At 31.8% G+C, this 18,196-nt stretch overlaps 3 protein-coding genes across 6 annotated transcripts; 1 reads left to right on the plus strand and 2 right to left on the minus strand.

The window, feature by feature from the left end:
* Positions 1-810: 810 nt before the first annotated feature.
* On the minus strand, positions 811-2,643 carry RpL39 (ribosomal protein L39). Its single transcript, XM_085199994.1, has 3 exons — positions 2,502-2,643; positions 2,301-2,404; positions 811-905 (listed from the first exon to the last, which is right to left on the minus strand). The coding sequence occupies exons 1-3, from the start codon at positions 2,502-2,504 to the stop codon at positions 857-859; spliced, it is 156 nt and encodes a 51-aa protein (XP_085056120.1). The 5' UTR covers positions 2,505-2,643; the 3' UTR covers positions 811-856.
* Positions 2,644-3,199: 556 nt separating this feature from the next.
* On the plus strand, positions 3,200-4,759 carry mIF3 (mitochondrial translation initiation factor 3). The gene is made up of 3 exons (XM_085200443.1): positions 3,200-3,689; positions 3,868-4,093; positions 4,394-4,759. Exons 1-3 carry the CDS (start codon positions 3,439-3,441, stop codon positions 4,568-4,570), a joined length of 654 nt encoding a protein of 217 aa, XP_085056569.1. The 5' UTR covers positions 3,200-3,438; the 3' UTR covers positions 4,571-4,759.
* A 539-nt stretch (positions 4,760-5,298) lies between these two features.
* On the minus strand, positions 5,299-16,359 carry LOC146529998 (uncharacterized). Of its 4 annotated transcripts, none has more exons than XM_085200447.1 (5): positions 16,202-16,359; positions 9,782-9,958; positions 7,874-7,991; positions 7,377-7,494; positions 5,299-6,492 (listed from the first exon to the last, which is right to left on the minus strand). In XM_085200447.1, exons 2-5 carry the CDS (start codon positions 9,948-9,950, stop codon positions 6,355-6,357), a joined length of 543 nt encoding a protein of 180 aa, XP_085056573.1. In that variant the 5' UTR covers positions 9,951-9,958; positions 16,202-16,359; the 3' UTR covers positions 5,299-6,354. The 4 variants fall into 4 exon arrangements, with proteins under 4 accessions (XP_085056573.1, XP_085056572.1, XP_085056570.1 ...); XM_085200446.1 differs by having other exon boundaries at positions 7,280-7,494; XM_085200444.1 differs by having other exon boundaries at positions 7,272-7,494.
* Positions 16,360-18,196: the final 1,837 nt, after the last annotated feature.

Here is an 18,196-nt window from a genome sequence, read left to right on the forward strand (position 1 = left end):
TTGTTACATATGTATGTAAATTATGAGACCTTTGTGGTGCAGCGAACCGAAAAGTTGGGAGTATGGATTATTAACACTAAGTTCCCTCTGGGTAGCCTTCCACCTATATACAGGGGATAGTGTCAAGCTAAAACAACGTTCTATTTCTTGATTGGCCCAAGATAACACAATATTTAAGACTATATACTATAGTGAAGGAGGGACTTGTTCATCTCTGGAAAGTGCAAAATAGTGTTTAGAATTATACTTGGAAGTACATTATGTCCGGTATCCGTCAATAAATAAAAAAATGTATTGAGCTATAAATCTTAACGTAATTTATATTCTTATTTATTTGAGGTACTTTGAAAGTTGCTATTATTATTGAAAAAGCAGAACACATACACAATAGTGGGCCTCCAAGATGCTGCCTGGAAAAGAACCTTGATAACTATGGGATTACTTGACGCCATATCCACATTTTTATATTATATATATCAACGCTGGAAAGCGATTTTGTCGTATCTCTAGCCTTCTTTAAGAATACGACAAAATCGCTTTCCAGCGTCGATATATGCAAGTACTATCATGATTTCTGACCCTTGATTTATCATCACACTGAATAACCCATCTTTTTTATTTTTTCATATTAATTACAAAATAAACCTACAGCAACAACATTTACCAAATTGTAATTCTAGCTTAAATCATATTCCCAAATCATCTAATCTATTGAAATAGACAAAACATTCAATTGACAGCATTCGTGTGGAAAAATATTATGTTGAACATTTTGCATTAATTACTTTACATAGAAAATAATACAAATAATAGGTTTTAGATGTTTATTTCACTTAACAGATACAAGACATCAAGCTTACAGCTTAAGCTTAGTTCTCCTCCAGTGACGCCTCTTAGCGTTGTACCTGAAACAATTATATCACATATACATTAAATCCATAAACATACAAGTGTAGGTAAACTTATACTAAATTTTGAATCTAACTTAAATATATTAAAAGTCAGTTTTTGTTTCTTCTGATGCAATTAGCAAAGTACAAGTAGTTATTTGTACATTTCTTAAAATGTTAACTCCTCTCATAAATCCTCAATTTACAGATCGTAATCAACTATATTTTAATATACACACATATTTTTATAAAACTATTTTAATTATAATATTTATAAAAAAATATAATTTAAAACAACAATACAACCTCAAATTATGTTTTATTTAAGTTAATGTTCAAAATATATCTATGCAGTTTCAATTAATATTCAGTTGTAACATTTCATATATATGCAAAAAGTATAATTGATGCATAGTATATAAAAATGGTAAAATTAAATATTCATTTATAAACAGATGATAAGTAAATAATGTGGAATGTATATATACAAAATATTTCATAGCTAAGTAGTATGTAGCCATCACATACTTATACCTTTAAATCATTAGAAAACCTTTTCTTCTGGAAACAGTCTATGATAGGGGCTCAAGTTAATATATGGGACCTACATTTAAGCAACAATACCTCTGTACAAATGTTATCAAGAGAATAGTTTAAAAGAAATATGTTAGACATCATAATTTCATTGATTTTATAGTTAGTTAATTAATTTCTTCCTATTAAGTATTTTTTAATGTAGTTGAATTGGTATGTGCGCACATACCAATGATAGCCAGGCCGCGCGGCCTATATTGTTCAGACTGCTTGCAACATAAATAGTTCTGTTTGTTGCTCACGTTCAGTTTAAAAGGTGATTTTTGTGTGAAAAAGTTGCAATATGCTTCCAAAGTTTGACTAAATTTTATAAATATAGAAAAAAAAAATCAGTTATACTTATATAGAACGGAAGGTTGGACGGACTTACACGGTTTCCAAAAGAGGATAGTTGAAATCCAGCTACGTTCATATTTTTATTCGTCTTCTAAATAAGTATTTTTCCTTCATAAGTGTGGAATACCACTTAAAAATAACAAATATGTTTGTAACAATACTTATTAGGCAGTAAATTTAAATTAAATGCACCATTTATCGGCATTCTCAATAAGTCAACAAAACGCTCCGATAATATACATTTATTGTAATTTTACTTGTTATAACATTTATTCACTCAGACATTAGAACTATCAATTCAGCAAAAATGTATAAAATAATTCACTATAATCACGAGTTGTGTTACAGAATACAGATGATGATTTATTGTATTATTAGAGGTTTAAACAGTCTTCGGCGTTTCTTAATTTTGCCGGTTATTTAGTATGCGAAATTATCAAATTAATTAATAATAAAAAAATAAAAACAATGTTTACTTACCTAATAGTATTTCCAGTGCGCATTCTAACCCATTGCGGAATTGGGCGATTTTGTTTTAGCTTTTTAGCGAGCTTGCGCTTGATAATAAATGTCTTGTGGGCCGACTGAAAAAGTTAAATATATAAGACATTTAATAAACCTCTAAATACTTTCAAGATTACACAAATATATTAGGATTTTCATATCCAATACTACACCTACCATGTTTGCCTTCCCGCTGTCAAACTAGAAGAAATCAACTTTATTGTTTGGCAGATTTCGAGATTTGTACCATAGACTCTATGGTATAGAATATAACACTAAACATTAAATGAAATGGGGTGAATCGACTTCGCAGTGTAATTAGACATAAAATCAGGAAAGTTTTTTATATCATAATATTCTTATTCACTTTTCGTTAGTATTTTATTCCTTTTTTATTTTTAGTTAGTTAGTTTGTTTAGAGAATAAATTTGTTATATACTGGAAAGTTGTATTTACAGGAAGTTAGAAGATAAAATAAAATACGTTTGAATGTCGACGGTTGAATTGTGTTTTTTTATACTAATAATGTTGTATTCCTTGATAAAATATTTATTTTATCATTCTGTGATTAACCAGGAGCCAGGTTTACTTACATTGGTATGTATAATTATTATACAATTTTAAAGATATAAATAAATATATTTGTACATTAACAAATGATACATTTTGATTTATACATGAGTTTTATAATATTTGAGATGAGTAGGCACTCCATATATAATTCATAATGACGTATAATTTATAATGTTACGATGTTTTAATTACTGCAACATCAATGTTTAAACATCGATATTTAACTGCTAACATCGATGTTCATCGTAAATCGATGATCAATGCCAAATCCCTATGCCAAAATCAACTTTACAAATGTCAGGACTCAAGTGTATTGTATCTTGTATAATATGTATGTCTATGTTGTCTTTGTCTATGTATGTCTATGTTGCATAAAACTAATTTACGTGAAAACTGAAAATTCATAGCCTTCTCGATACAGTGACGAAATACTATATAATGTATTATTATAATATTGAGGCCTCGAACGTTTAGTACGTAACGTATCATAAAAGATTTCTGTTTTTAGATAGTAAGATAGTTTTAAGATAAGGAAAACAAAATGAATAAATTACGTATTTTCCTTAATACTAAAAGATTCTTTGATTGTCGTTCTATTGGGACAAGAATAACTGCAGATGGAAAAAATGTTCCTAAGAAACCAAATATTGAAAATAGAATAACACTTATTAGCCCAGACAATTCAGTAAGTATCACTGATCTCAAGAATGCTCAGAGTTTGTCATCTAGACGTGAATTAAAATTGGTTAAAATACAAGATGTGGATTCAAAAACTAGACGGCCTATATATAAGTAAGTTAATTTTTGTTTATTTTCATTAAGACTCCCTCATGTTTTTTTCAAAGAAATGATAATGGAAAACACATTTTTGACTTATATAATGATTAATTATATTATTATTTATTATAATGATACTTATTATATATTCACAAAATTACAATTTTACAAGTTCTGTCTCTATCTTTTTTAGAATGATGACCAATGCACAATATCACGAAGAGGAACTTTCTAGAAGGAAGGAAAAGCCAGCATTATCTGATAATAATGCACTTAAAGGACAAAAACTTATAACTTTATCATCTAAAATAGCAGATCATGACTTATTAACATATGTTAAGAAGATTGCAAAGTTACTAGAAAAGAATCATGAAGTTCGAATTGTTGTATCAGGTGAAGAAAAGGAAGAAACTAAATTGGTATGTTCGTTCAATATATACAAATAGAGAAATATCAAATGATTTAAATTTCTCAATAAAAACTAATTTCTCAATAAAAAAAATATTTAGCATAACTTGCTTATTATGGTATGCGGTTTTTGTTGACAGTTGGACAGCATTTGACTGTTAAAAATTGGTTTTGCTTACTTTTATCAGCTCAGGTAAAACTCAGCAATGTGTTGACTTCTGCCACTCAACATAAGCAATGTCTTAAAATCTCAGCTCTCCAATGATAATGGGTAGTAATATAATAGAAATATTTTTTTGGGTTTTTTCCAGGAAAAAATATCAACAGTGATAGAAAGGAATTTAAAGTCAGTTGGTAAAATTGTACAAATGAGACAAAAGGGCAATAATCTTCGCCTATACTTACTTCCTATTAGAAAAAATAGCACTGAAGGGGGAAATAGTGAATTGGAATTGAAACAAAACAATGATAATAATGGACCACTATGACTAGTTGTGATTTTGATTGCAATAATAATATTTAAGTACATTATTTGGCATAAGTACTTTTCTAAGGATAAGTTAAATAATGAGAATAAATCTAAGAAAGAAGTGTTAGAAAAGGACTTAAGTGATCTTTAAAAGCTTGTTATTATTTATTTACTTTAATTGTTACATATTAAAGTTTATTTGATTAAGTTTCTAGTTATATTTTATTTTCTTTATTTCTGCAGCCACTCTCTTCTTCATGATTGGCCAATTTTTAAAATTTAATGCTGCCCTTTATGTACACAGTATTCTCTTTCAAAGTGGAAAAATGATTTATTGTCAACTTTACACTGTATCCCATACACATTAGGATAAGGCAGAGGGAACCTAGTGTTAAAACACTGTGTTCCCCACTTTCCGCCGAATTCTGGAGGCATTGCGTGTTGAGTAGCGGAATTCAACTCGAACTTCGTCTCGACACCAACACTAGAGGGAAGAAATGAAAATATAAATTTAAATAAAAAAATATTTCATTTCCTCGAGTGGGGATTGAACTTAGAACCAATCGCGTTTACAGTAACCAACTTTGTGCAGGTGTGTATAGCGGAATTTTTATTTTCAACACAACAAATTAACATATAATAATATTACAGTTCATACCTAACTTTTATAAGTACATATTATGATGTATTAAACAAATATGGAGGCATAAAAGTAAAAGTGGAATATTTTAGAACAAAAATGACACATAAACTTACAGCATCCATTTAATCAGTCACTTGCTCTTACTATAAAATCATAATACATCTAAAACACAAAAACACATTCATTACAATCACAACAACAAAGAAATACTTTAAACTAAATGTTTAACTAAAGTTCATAAGTTAATGAATTATTTTTATCAATTGGAATTATCACAGATGCTTAAGAGATCTTTATATCTTATATGGTAGGTGAGTTACATAAAGCTTTAAAAATAAAATATTCATAGTTTTATAACATATTATCTATTATCTATTATCGTGCTGGGATTTATTATGGACATTGATACAATTCTGCTACAACTAGCTACGAAGGCGGTGTTCCTTGTTTTGAATAAGACAAACAATATCAGCCAATTCTATTCCAAAAAATATCAATGAGTAAGCTTGGTTTAGTTTGTCTTTGTATAAAGATTTTTTACAGCACTGAGCAAAGAAATTTACTAATTCCATGCCTGTCTTTGTTCTACACAATAGCAAGTTTTTAGACGGAGTTATTACGTATATAGTAGATACAGAAATAATATGACTACAGGTTTTATAAACAGTAATTTAAGTATCGTATATACAGTAGACATAAGTATATAAAATAATTATATTGTGGTAATATGTACACATAATTGATTTGCATATTTTTAATTTTATCTGAGATAAGTATCTGTTGAAGTCATTATAATTTTTGGCAAAGTTCATTAGACGTATAGAAGAAATATATAAAGACACGTAAATATATAATTGAAATTCTAATAAGAAAAAAATATAATAAAATACGTTTAAAAACTTCATCAATGATACATGTTACTAACACTAGATATTTGAACACATTGCTAGGAAGGTACTTGTTGCGTCTAAAACTCATATTACTTGTTTAATGACTACTTATGGGAATTCAAAATGTTCTTCTCCAATAGACTTTTTAATTTGCTACATCTATTTTAAAGTACGCTAACAGATTTAAATCTTAACCTGAGGAAAGTCGCCGCACCGGTGAGCTTCATTGCAAATTAACAAGTAATTTCTTTTTCTGCTGTGTAGATAAATTTATGTGTATACTGCAACATACGCGTATCGATCTCGTTCAATCGTTGGCAGATCAGTGTTCAGAGTTCTGCCCCAAGTCAGAAGGGGAGATACCGTGCCCAGTACGGGAGCAGCGCGCGCGGCACTTCTTATGAGCTCCTAAAACATTTTCATCAAGTAAACAAATTATGCTAAGAAAAATATATCGCTAATTGAAAAGTATTAGGTATATCACAAGTGACAAAATTATATGGAAAATTGTTTATTTCTTATATTTCTGCACCTTAACAATTTTCAATTAAATGAATGTCAAATAATATATTAAACCATCCGTTGAAAGTAATGAAGTGAGATGTTATGAATAGATAAATGTTTACATACTATCATGCTTAAGACATGCTTTGAAAATATTTAATTGTAAGTTTATATCATACCTAATCAATTTGATTATTTTTTAGCATTTTAATGTTATCCTTTTAATGGAGAAAGAAAAAGCATTTGATTATTATGAGAATGTATTGTATTATGTTATATAAGTAAATAAAGTTGCATGTGATTGTTACGTGAGGTATTATTAGAACGCATGCAAAAAGCGTTAATATGAGTGTTAGTTACCACTTTCTTGTTCTCTTTTCTGATAATTATTTTTTTCTACGATATTCCAAGAAAATAAGTAATCTTTTACGCAATTTTAAATCATAAAAGTCAAAAGTCAATACTTTCGTGGCGAAGTATGTGGAACACTTTTTTTAAATATACAGTTCCTAAAATAAATTTTATAAAAACAATTTACCATATAGGTAAAACCTACTTATTTAAATTATTTATTGTTATCTTATTTCATATTGCATAAAGCAAATTCAATTCACTAGGAACTAACTACTTGCCTTACTACCGCATGTAACAAAAAAGAACAAGAAAGCGCAGGTGAGACACACCATGTTACCCATGAGTGAGGATCGCCGCCGGCCCGAGCGCCTTTTGCGCCGGCACCAACAGCGGCCCCGTGCGCGCCCGTACCCGCGACTGCGACCGCGCCCCACCTCGCGCCGCGCCTCGCCGCTGTCCTTGCCGACCACCGCGGGCGACACCGACGCCTCGGCCTCCGCCGACCTGTCCGCGATCATGTGAGCCTCCATCGAGTCCAGCGGTGATTCGGATCTGTTGATTAGTTACCAGTTACTACTATTAGCCTGTTCAGTCTGTATTGCTTCGAGCGTGCCAGTTGAGCACAAATCGCTTCGTTGGAATATGTCATATTAAACATAACATTTGTGATTTTTAAATTTTTTTTGTATTTTGGTCACACAGCACCAAGTGCGTTATTATGGAAGCGAAAATCTTTAATATTTTGATAGTTTTATTTCATACTAAGGAACGAAAGATACTTTTATAAGAAAATGGGATTTAAACTCTTGGAATCCGTCCAAGAGGCGCGGGTTCAAACCCCGCTACGTTGAAATTTTTGTGTTAAAAAGTATATAAAGTTAAACGTGTATCTTACTAAATTCTTTCAGCATTAATAAACGAAATAACTTACTTTACACTTATAGCACAATATGAACTGAGCTGTTGCCACGTGCAGCCGTAGATGCAACATTCGTCAGCAATCCCTGTTCTTCTTTTGCGCCTTACAACTGCAGCGGGTTGCTCTACCACTATAAATTATAAAATAATAATTTCTCTTAACTTTTTTTTCATAATTTTGCAATTGAAGAATACTTGAAGACGCCTAACAGATAGGACTTTTGAAATAGGTAATATCTATTAATTATGTTAAGAACATAATTTGTTTGTATTTGCACAAATTTCAACGCCGAGAGCTATAAATATATTAAAAAACACTATTTATCAAAGTATGTTACGACGACGCCCTGCTATTAGCCTATATTTATTATGGAAATTTCCACAGTGGTTGCGTTTGCTGGCGTCCTTGGCTCATATGTGAATGTTATACATCACGAAATCAGTTCGTGTTTGATATTATGTATATGTAGGGTCACTATTAAATAAGAGGGTAAGTGTATTGGTTGTTTTCCTGTGATTAAGTATTAGATGTAAACATTCAAGAGGTCGCGATCCGATAATAAAAATATCCATTTACATACGTCTTCTGGACCATTTTATATAATTTAAATATTTCATTAAAAATAGGAACTAATTGATAAAGCTTTCAGGGGGACTGCTAACTTCCCTATCTGTTTATTATTGAGGTCAAATAGCAATTAATCAATACCTATTGATTGTAACTAATAATGTTTATTTATAAACACTCATAAAATAACTTTTGCTTCTATAGGTATATGAGTGTATATTTGGGGTTGTTTTTATTTCAATCCCCTATAAAAAATCTTTGGAGCATTAAGTGATGTCCAGATCCATCTGTACCTTGGGCACATACAGCGTGTTCAAATATTGATAATGAAAACTAAAATACTAGAAAAGGAATCGAACCTACAACCTGTCTCGTCTACATGGCCTCAAATGTTACTTTTATATTTCTATTATATAATTATAATATAATTTTAGTATTAAGCGTAATTATGTTATTATAATATGCCAATAATTGTTTATAAATGGAGTTGTCAACCGGATATTATTGTTATAGGTCATCCAAGCCGTCTCTCGTGTCTATTTGTCGAAAGCTTAAGAATGTACTTATAGTAAACATGATTTGCAATGTTTTGATTTTTTCGTTTAAAAATAACATTGGCGATAATTTTTTTTTGTTTTAGATTTGATAGCCTTAATATTGTTGTAATTATCTCCAAATGTACAGTTGTTTTCTGCGCAAAAAGCTGACATGTTCTAAATTTTATCTTGGCGCGTGTAAGTAGCTACTTCATATATTTTAAAAGGGTTATAAATTAAATCAATTAATCAAATTTATTACGGGGTTAATTCATTATTAGGGGAGTGGAGGATGTGCTGGACTTTAGCTTTGAATAGATTTGTTCATGTAAAGTTGTTTTTTTTTTCAGTAAATATTTCTGGGGCGGACATCAGACTATTCAGACATGGGTACTGTTCACCTGGTTACTATATTACTTTTAAAAATTATCAACTCCATTAATAAATATTAAAAAGTGTTTTTTTTTTTGCTTTCTGTATAAATAACCGTATCTTCAGTACCATCATGTTTTGGGTTCTATTTTAAACACACACTAATATAACACTAGTATAAACCGATCCAAAGTATTTGTTTTGAATTAATTTGAATCACGTAATATGTACAAAAATAATATATATATATACTATTGTTTACAACAAGTTATAAGTTACATACTCAGTAGACTACTGGCAGTAGACTGTGATTCTTCTTAAAGAGAGTACACTTTTCAATAGTGTCTAATAATAAACTTGCGGCAATTGCAAAAATGTTAATAGTCGAAGATTGAATAGTTAGAAACAAATGTTATAGTTATTATTTTAAATAAAAGTGGCTTACCTGTAGGCACGTCCCAAGATGGGCTATTGTACACGTGGCAGACTCTGCTCATGATGTCGCCAAGCTCTCGGCCGCAAAGTTTGATGGCGACGGTAGCAGCATCGCATCTCCATTCCCATAGCATCGCCAGCCCAACGACCGCCAGTTGCATCATTTTTGATACTAACATTTTAAAATCTGGAAAAAATATATGTAAGTAGTTTCATAAATGTTATTTTAGTTTTTTTTTATTATGCCATATAAAATTTATTTATGATGTACAACTAAAAAATTGCTAGTAATAATATTATTTGGTGACAAAAACTTGGTGACCAAATTTTCTTAACTCTGGTTAATACCTTCTGAAAACGTATGTTTCTGTTACCCGAGACGTGAATGTGCGTAACTCGAGAAGCTTTAACGCTTTTATACTAAAGGGTAAGTGTAACGTGATACGGGCACCGCCCTGCTACTTTACTGATGATAACGAATTCAATATACAGTTTTATCGTCCCTAAGTGTTTCCTAAGTGAAACAAATGTTTTGAAAATAAACTGCACTTTCTTTAAATGCAATCTCTTCTATCGCTCTACTATATATATATATATATATATATATAAATAGTAGTAGTAATAGAATAAATAGTAGTAGAAAAACATGCCCAAATGTGAATCATGGAGGATATTTGTTGTTTTCATTATTAGCATTTAAACTTTTATAATAAATATATTTAATGAGTTCATAGAGAAGGAGAATCGTATAATTATTTTTAATAACCTAACGTAAGTATGTAATATTTACCTAAAGAGCGATTTTTAAAATATTACCTACATGTATGACGTAGGTAAACATTGTAATCTTGTTTTGGGTTATTTCTCGCTAAAAGAATAGATCGTTAAATTTTATTTTACCACGCGTGTTTGTATGCGTACGCACTACTTGCATTTGCACTCGTATATTTGCAATTTTTTAAATTCGAGTGGAATGTGGAATCTTAACACTATATGCTCTCTGCCTACTTGGCTATGTGTCCCGATAAGAAGGGTATAACGTGAACCTAATAAATATATAGGTACTATCAATATAGAGACCTGTCGTGATGCAGGGGCATTTTATTTTGTCATTCTGATACCGAGGCAAAGCGCGGCGTTGAGTTCTGCCACCATACACTCAATGCCTCCAGAATTCGGCGGTAATGGAGTGTGCTAACTCTAATCATCCTCAGCCTATGGTGCTTTACGTGGGGCGTGATTCGTAAAGCTGAAAACTAATATATTTTTAGCGTCATTCAAGTTATACATTTTCAATACAAATGCTGTTTATCGTTTATTGACATCTGCATTTTATACTTTAAGTACAGATCGGGGACCTAGAGAAATTCAATACGACTTAAATAATCAAACTCGCATTTTAATATACCTACACTTTGGTCATATAAAAGGAGTACCTAAACGTTTTAGGATTAACATAATTTATCTTGTTTTTTATACTAAAATATATATTATTAGCAACAAAATCATTAGTGAGTTATGAAACAAGAAAACAGAGTGACTTAACCTTCATCATTCATAAAAATGCAAATCAGCTTCTTCCTTTCCTTAAGTGCCATTCTAAGAATAGCGTTGGGTGGGTGCAGTATTAAATCGTATTGTCATCATTGCGCATCACCATTTTTATTTATTACTTTTTCTATACATTTTAAAGGTGTAAAGTAACACGTGTCGTTCCGAGTTTAAAGCTAATAACTACTTGCTGGTTTGGGCACTTCGAACGAATGAGTGATGAAAGAATGACAAAAAAGATCTATGATAGAAAAGTGAGTGATGGAAAGAGGTAAGGGGAGACCTCAGTTGACCTTCGAAAACACAATATCAGATACGGAAGGAAGGTCACGTAAAAACCAGGAGGATTCCCCAGAGGGCGTGAATGTTGAAGACACGAGATGTTGATGACAGTGGACGAGGCGAAAGAGGTATGTAGAGACCGTAGCGTTTGACGCTCCGTTCTCTCTGACTACCTCGTTAGGGATAAAGCGTGAAGCTATGTATGTATGTATGTAGTACTACTAGGCACTTAATAGTACTTCCGTTATCTTCCAAGAAGACCATACTAAGTATAGGAAGACTGGAGCCGGTATTATTAGTCCTAATCAATTTAACTCCCCCAAGCATACTTGATGCATTAAGCCAATCACTCGAACAGGTTAAAAATAACTTCAATGACATTAATTGAAAGTAGGTCAGTATTATACTAATCTTTACCTTAGAAAATATTTTATATGGTAAATTAATTAAATACATTCTTATAAAATATGAATTGGTTATTTATGAGTACCTAATATATGTAACCTATTATAGTATAGACTAATCTATATTAATAAATATGATAAAGCTTGAGCTAGAGTTTAGATGAACTCGCTAATTCTATGCAGTAGGTAGGTGCTTGTTTAAATAAAACAAAACCGGTAAGAAAAATAAATAGAATGTAGCCACTATACCTACGGTTAGAGTTATCTCTGGCACTTAGAATTTGTCATGTATCTATATCTATACTAATATAATAAAGCGGAAGAGTTTGTTTGTTTGTTTGTTTGTTTGTTTGTTTGTTTGAACGCTAAGATCTCTGGATCTACTGGTCCGATTTACATTGTTTTTGTTTTGTATGAAAGCTGCATTCTTCAAAAGTGCTATAGGCTATAACATTACATTATACATATAAACTAATATATTTTAAAGTACTTTCTAATTTGACATGCAATTTATTCTGCCATGTTAATAACAACCGTCGCGTCGCTACGCAACCGTTACCGCGACATTTTGATATTCATCCTTATGAAAATAAATATAATAGTCACTTTTAGCATTTTATCTAGATTGAATTTATATAGTTTACTGTATAACATTCTAATAAATAATTAAGGAGATGTCACTGATTCGAAATCACCTAGCCTTCGGGCGGCATAGTATGAGTATGACCGACGCGAAAATATTCTTATAGTCCAAGCAGGCGTAGCCGCGTCCGGGTCCACTAGTCATAAATAATTCTTAGATATACGCTAGTGAAGCCTCAGCTAAAAGCTAGTGTACTTATATTTATGTAATAGTCTAACAACTAATAGGTTTTATGATATTACTATTAATGTATACTTAGATATATGTATTTGCTTTAGAAGTCAGTCGTCGCGCAGGGTCACATGCTTGTGCCTGTAAACGCAACAGGTTATAGGTTCAGTTCCCACTCGAGGAAGACTCGAGAATATTTATTTCATTTCTTCGCTCTGGTGTCAAAGGAAAACGCGTCGTTGAGTCCCACCACTCAACACGCTATGGCTGAGAATAGAGAACGGAGTGTCTTAACACTAGGTTCACTCTGCCTATCCTGCTGAGTGCGGGATAAACACGTGCGTGCTGCTAAAAAAATACTGTATATATAACAAACAATAAACAAACATAAACATTGTCATCCCGGTAGACTAGATGTAAATTATTAAATAATTTCGTATTGATAATAACATAGCAATATTATATAAATTCAAAGCTAGAATAAGGTGGCCCTTTATATATAAATGCCACACGTGTACGAACGCTACGATCAATGGTTGTCTGTCTGCAGTGTTGTTGTTGCTAGTGTGTCACTTTCAATTGATCACTAGCGCGATACGTGCACCGGCCATCTCTAGCCTCGATATCGCATTTTCTGATTTATTAAATAACCTTGTTTACATTTTTATTGTATTGATAGTTATTTACTTGAATTTCGTTAAATATATATAAAATTCCTTTAAGTTTTTAAAATTATATATATATTTTTATTGATATTATTATTTAGTATAGATATTTTATGCAATTCTAGTATAATGGGTAACCCTAGAGTTGTTTGAGCAACGCTCGCGTCGGTGCTCGTGCACTCGATTAAATAATTACATCTTGGTCTGCAGCCTTGCCAACTAATGCTTTGATAAAAATTACAGCTTACTACTAAGTTGTAAGAAAATTGATACTTTGAAAAGTTTTGTATTATATGCAATTTAAATAAAAAAATAAAATTTTTAAATTAAAAGGGCGGAAATCGATAATTGGTATTGTTTGTGACATTGATATTTTATACAAGTTATTTATATTATACAAATGTTATAAATATTGGTATATACAATTATTAATAGGTCAATAACAAATAAGTTTATAATTAGCTAGCTGCATAACCGTCTATTACACATCGTTAAATGTTGCCACACATACTATTGAAATTTGCAACTACGTATACCTATTTATGTTCGATTCTTAGAATTATACGAGGTGCATGTTAGATGCAATCAGCTACAAATACAGAGTTAAGAAATTTAAAAATTACAGCATCCGGGTTTAGATCGATTACGTAGTTACCCATGTATTTATTAGATGACCATGCATGTACCAGGTACCTGTTCTTACAAAGTCCCTTAGCAACAAGACACGGCAGTACGAATAACCAGACTATAGGTAATTCAAGAGTTGTGGGGTCAAGTGTATCGTCGGCTCTCCCAATTGACGATCGCCTCGGCGGTCAGTGCCTTTGGTACATCTCGGTACACATGCTAATGCTATATACATAACGCTATAGATGTATGATGACGATCTGTTGAATACTAAGCTAGTACAAACACTTAATGTTTGAATTCTGTTTTAAACAACAATATTTTTTTATGACAACTTACTACGGCTGGAAAAATAAATTAACTTCATATTTAAATAAATATCATGAACTTTATTTTTAATTGATAATTAATTATTGATCGACGGAGAAGCTATTTATTTCTTTCTTAATTGCAATATGAGATAAGCTGACTCGTGCTTGACTTGTTGTTTTGAATGCACAATCGATCGTGGAGTCACTCAAATGCGATTATTATTTAATGGTTATGTCTCGCCAATACTTGGGTTAGTCTGGGAGACAAGGTCACAGGTAGCCTAATGCCCGTTCGATGGACGCCTCCGACCCCAATTTAAAATGTGACCTCGTAAAGTTCATACTCTGCGTTTACTATATTGATAGTGATTCCGAAAGAAAATAATAAATATACTTGTTTGTTTCACTTCATATGACAATATTTTTGAATTAGTTATATTAAATAATTGATATGTTTCTTTAAGTTTCTATAGTTGGAAATTATTTCCATAATTATGTCAAATTTCTGTAACTATTCAATTAGTAGATTTAATTCAGTTGAAAATCTTATTTGAATGTTTATTATTATTCTTCTGATTCTGAAAAATCTTATTATTTTTAAGGAAAAAAATATAATATAAAAACTCTTCCGTTTTGTTTACTGGGTTACTCCAAGTATTGTGTTTTTTATTCATTAATGTGTTATTATTGTGGTCACTAACTTGATAGTCTCAATCATGTGCTCCTCATGCAAAATATATAGTAAATGACTTAGTACGTAGATTTCCACACATTATGAGACAACACTGTTTATGTTTTTTATTTTTAATATATGCTATTTTATTTATTGGATTTAGTTCCTTAAAAGTTATAAACGGAACCCTTATAGGATCATTCTTTCATCCGCCTGTCAAGACCGTTTCCGTGGTCCTTTGAAGCACAGAAAAAATTAAGGTTCTAAGCCAACGTAATCAAAAGATTCTTACAATACAAATAAAGTAAAAAATTCAAAATGTCAAAATATATAGGTACTTAATAGGAAAGCAAATATGACAAACTTATATTTTCGTAGTTATAAGTTAAGTTTCATACAAAATGGGGCCATATGCCCGCAAACTTATGTTTGTCAATTTTTATAAGTTGTACATCCCGTTGATCTACAATCCTGAAATTAGTACAGAAGCTTCAGTGCGCGACTCCGACTCGCACTTAACGGGTTTTTTTAAAATGGGTCCTTTTAATAGCGAAAAATAATTCTTTTGAGCTGTTTTAATGTTCCCTTGTATATGTGTTTTGAATTTTTAAAAGACTGAATTTCCTTTTAGGTAAATATTTAATACGAGTTATTGCAGCAAACAAGCTCTATATCTCACTTTGTTAACGTTTCATGTATATAAAGGCCACATTTAATGATAGTAATTAATATATTGATAACTTATAAATTGTACCTTAAACAAGAAAAATAAGATTTTTTTAACATACTATAATTTTTTTTCACTATTTCGTATATCATAAAATACATTTTTTTCAGCGACAGAACAGTGCTAGTAAGGAATAAAAATAAAAACAATTTTATTAAAAAAATAGGTGATTTGGTTTATAACAATAAAAATAAAAAAAAATCTTAATATTATTAATATTTTGCGAAACCATTCAATGTTTAAAAAAACTTAATTAGCAAAATATTTATACAATACTCTACTAAGTAACGAAGGCAATGCATATGATATGAACAGTTTTTTACAGTTTCTATAAACCAACCAATTAACATAAAGCATAAGGCACATCAAGTCTTACCTTTTTTCAAAATTGATTTGGCTTTAGGAGCTGGCACTGGCGCTTATCGGCGCGCGGTCTGATCGGGTCGCAGTCGTGGCGCGCACGCTAGAACTTCGTTCGGTGGCGCTGCTCACGCTGTCACCGGCGCGTACTGCGCGCACGCTTATAACAGATGGGCGGCGTACGCGCACCTACGCCCCGCCCCCCACACCCGCCCCGCCCGCCTCAAACACCATGTGGAAATTACTAAACACTATCAAGTTAGAAGATTTTCTTTTGAAATTTTCCGCATTTTTTTTTTATGGTAAAAAGGACAAGGCAAACGAGCGTTCGGGTCACCTGATGGTGATCACCTCCGCCCACGACCCCGTACAGCACCAGAGGAGCTACAGGTGCGTTGCCGGCCTTTGAGGTGGAGATAGACGCGCCTTTTAAAGGTACCCATATCGTACCAACCTGGAAACTCTGCCGCGGGTAGACCGTTCCACAGGGTAGCATGTAGCAGGGTAAGCAGAGGTGGTCTAGTGTCAAAACACCCCGCTACCCTCTTTCCGTCGAATTGTTCGAGGCATTGCCGTGTACAGTTACGGAACCTTATTTTGGGCTTTTGCCTTGGTGCGAGAGCGCAGAATTAAAATATTATTAATTACTAATTCATTCATCCAGGGTGGGGATAGAAACCTACAATTGTTGCTCGTGACACCCTTGTGCTCCTGCGCCAGGATGAATGATGATGTTCCAATATGTAATTGGTATATATCTTCGTTCTGCTACATCCGGGATACAGTGTGAAGCTGAAAAAAATCTTCATCTGAAAAACTAAACTTAGCATACACTTACTAGCTCCCCTGTTTTCGTACGTGTTGAATTCTCCTTCCTTCTTGATGTCGGTTAAAATTAAAGTTATTCATTCATATTAGTAAATTCGGCGCTTCAAGTACTACCTACCTACTCACATTTATAAATTTTTACATAATATACATTTTATAGTCAGTTGAGGCTGGTCGTGGTGCAGGGGCACAAACGTGGGACTGTAAACACGACAGATTGTAGGTTCGAGTCGAGGAAATGAAATATTTTATATTTTCATCTTTGTCGCTCTGGTACCGAGGCAAAGCGTGGATTTGGGTACCGCTACGCAACATGCAATGCCTCCAAGTGGGGAAAGGAAGTGTCCTAATGGGAACGGAGTGTCTTAACACTATGTTTCCAAGTTCCTTCAGCCCAGAAGAAGAAGAAACTAAAAAAACATGATATATAAGTAAATATGGAAGGTTTAAATTAAAAACACAACCGTTAACCGTTAGAAGTTCAGGAATTATAATATTTATAACTAGCAGGCGCGCGCAGCTTCGCCTGCTTATTACCCTTAGGGGTGAATTCAAATAAACCATGAACAAACCACCTTTAAAGTTGGTGTGTTCTTGAGTCCTTTGAGCGTGTGTGCAATAGTACTGTTATGTCTTTGTTACTAACAAGTAGCAGTACTAACGACTTAAATGTACTAAAACTTGTGCGTAATTGAGTGCTTCAGTTGTAAAATTAAATAAATGGATTTTTATAAAAAATAAAATAAGGCAAAAACAAATAAGCAGAACCTTTTTTTTTACTTTATTTTACAACGTGACTACAATGAACTTACACTGAAATATATTAAAAATTCCTTTATTTGTTTTAGATATGGACTGCTAAGAGGATATCATAAACAAAGAAATATAAAAAAAAACAGTTACTTACGTGTATTTAAGCTATCGGCCACAGTGCCTATCTCTTACATTTATAAATAAAAAAAATATACAAAAATAGCAAAATTATTTTTATCAACCTATATTAAAATACTACTGTAATTAAAGTGAAATATATGTTATGTGTAGTGTGTACGTATAAATATAATATGTAGATAAGAACATACTGCGAACTGAGCAAATTTGATAATTAAAATAATTAAACTTCATTATAATATCATATGAGTAGATTTTTTTTTATTATATATTTTATATTACGATATAATAA

Source organism: Heliconius melpomene, chromosome 17 (assembly GCF_056956725.1).
Source record: "Heliconius melpomene rosina isolate 202511_hmr_F chromosome 17, ASM5695672v1, whole genome shotgun sequence".
NCBI lineage: Eukaryota > Metazoa > Arthropoda > Insecta > Lepidoptera > Nymphalidae > Heliconius > Heliconius melpomene.

Coding starts and splice junctions, on each gene's coding strand:
- RpL39 (XM_085199994.1), bottom strand. Junction 906..2,300: donor CGCACTGGAAATACTATTAG/GTAAGTAAACAT, acceptor TAATTGTTTCAG/GTACAACGCTAAGAGGCGTC.
- mIF3 (XM_085200443.1), top strand. CDS start 3,439: ATGAATAAATTACGTATTTTCCTTAATACTAAAAGATTCTTTGATTGT. Junction 3,690..3,867: donor ACTAGACGGCCTATATATAA/GTAAGTTAATTT, acceptor TATCTTTTTTAG/AATGATGACCAATGCACAAT. Junction 4,094..4,393: donor AAAAGGAAGAAACTAAATTG/GTATGTTCGTTC, acceptor GGTTTTTTCCAG/GAAAAAATATCAACAGTGAT.
- LOC146529998 (XM_085200444.1), bottom strand. CDS start 9,950: ATGTTAGTATCAAAAATGATGCAACTGGCGGTCGTTGGGCTGGCGATG. Junction 7,992..9,781: donor ATCTTGGGACGTGCCTACAG/GTAAGCCACTTT, acceptor TATAATTTATAG/TGGTAGAGCAACCCGCTGCA. Junction 6,493..7,271: donor CCTCACTCATGGGTAACATG/GTGTGTCTCACC, acceptor AAAATGTTTTAG/GAGCTCATAAGAAGTGCCGC.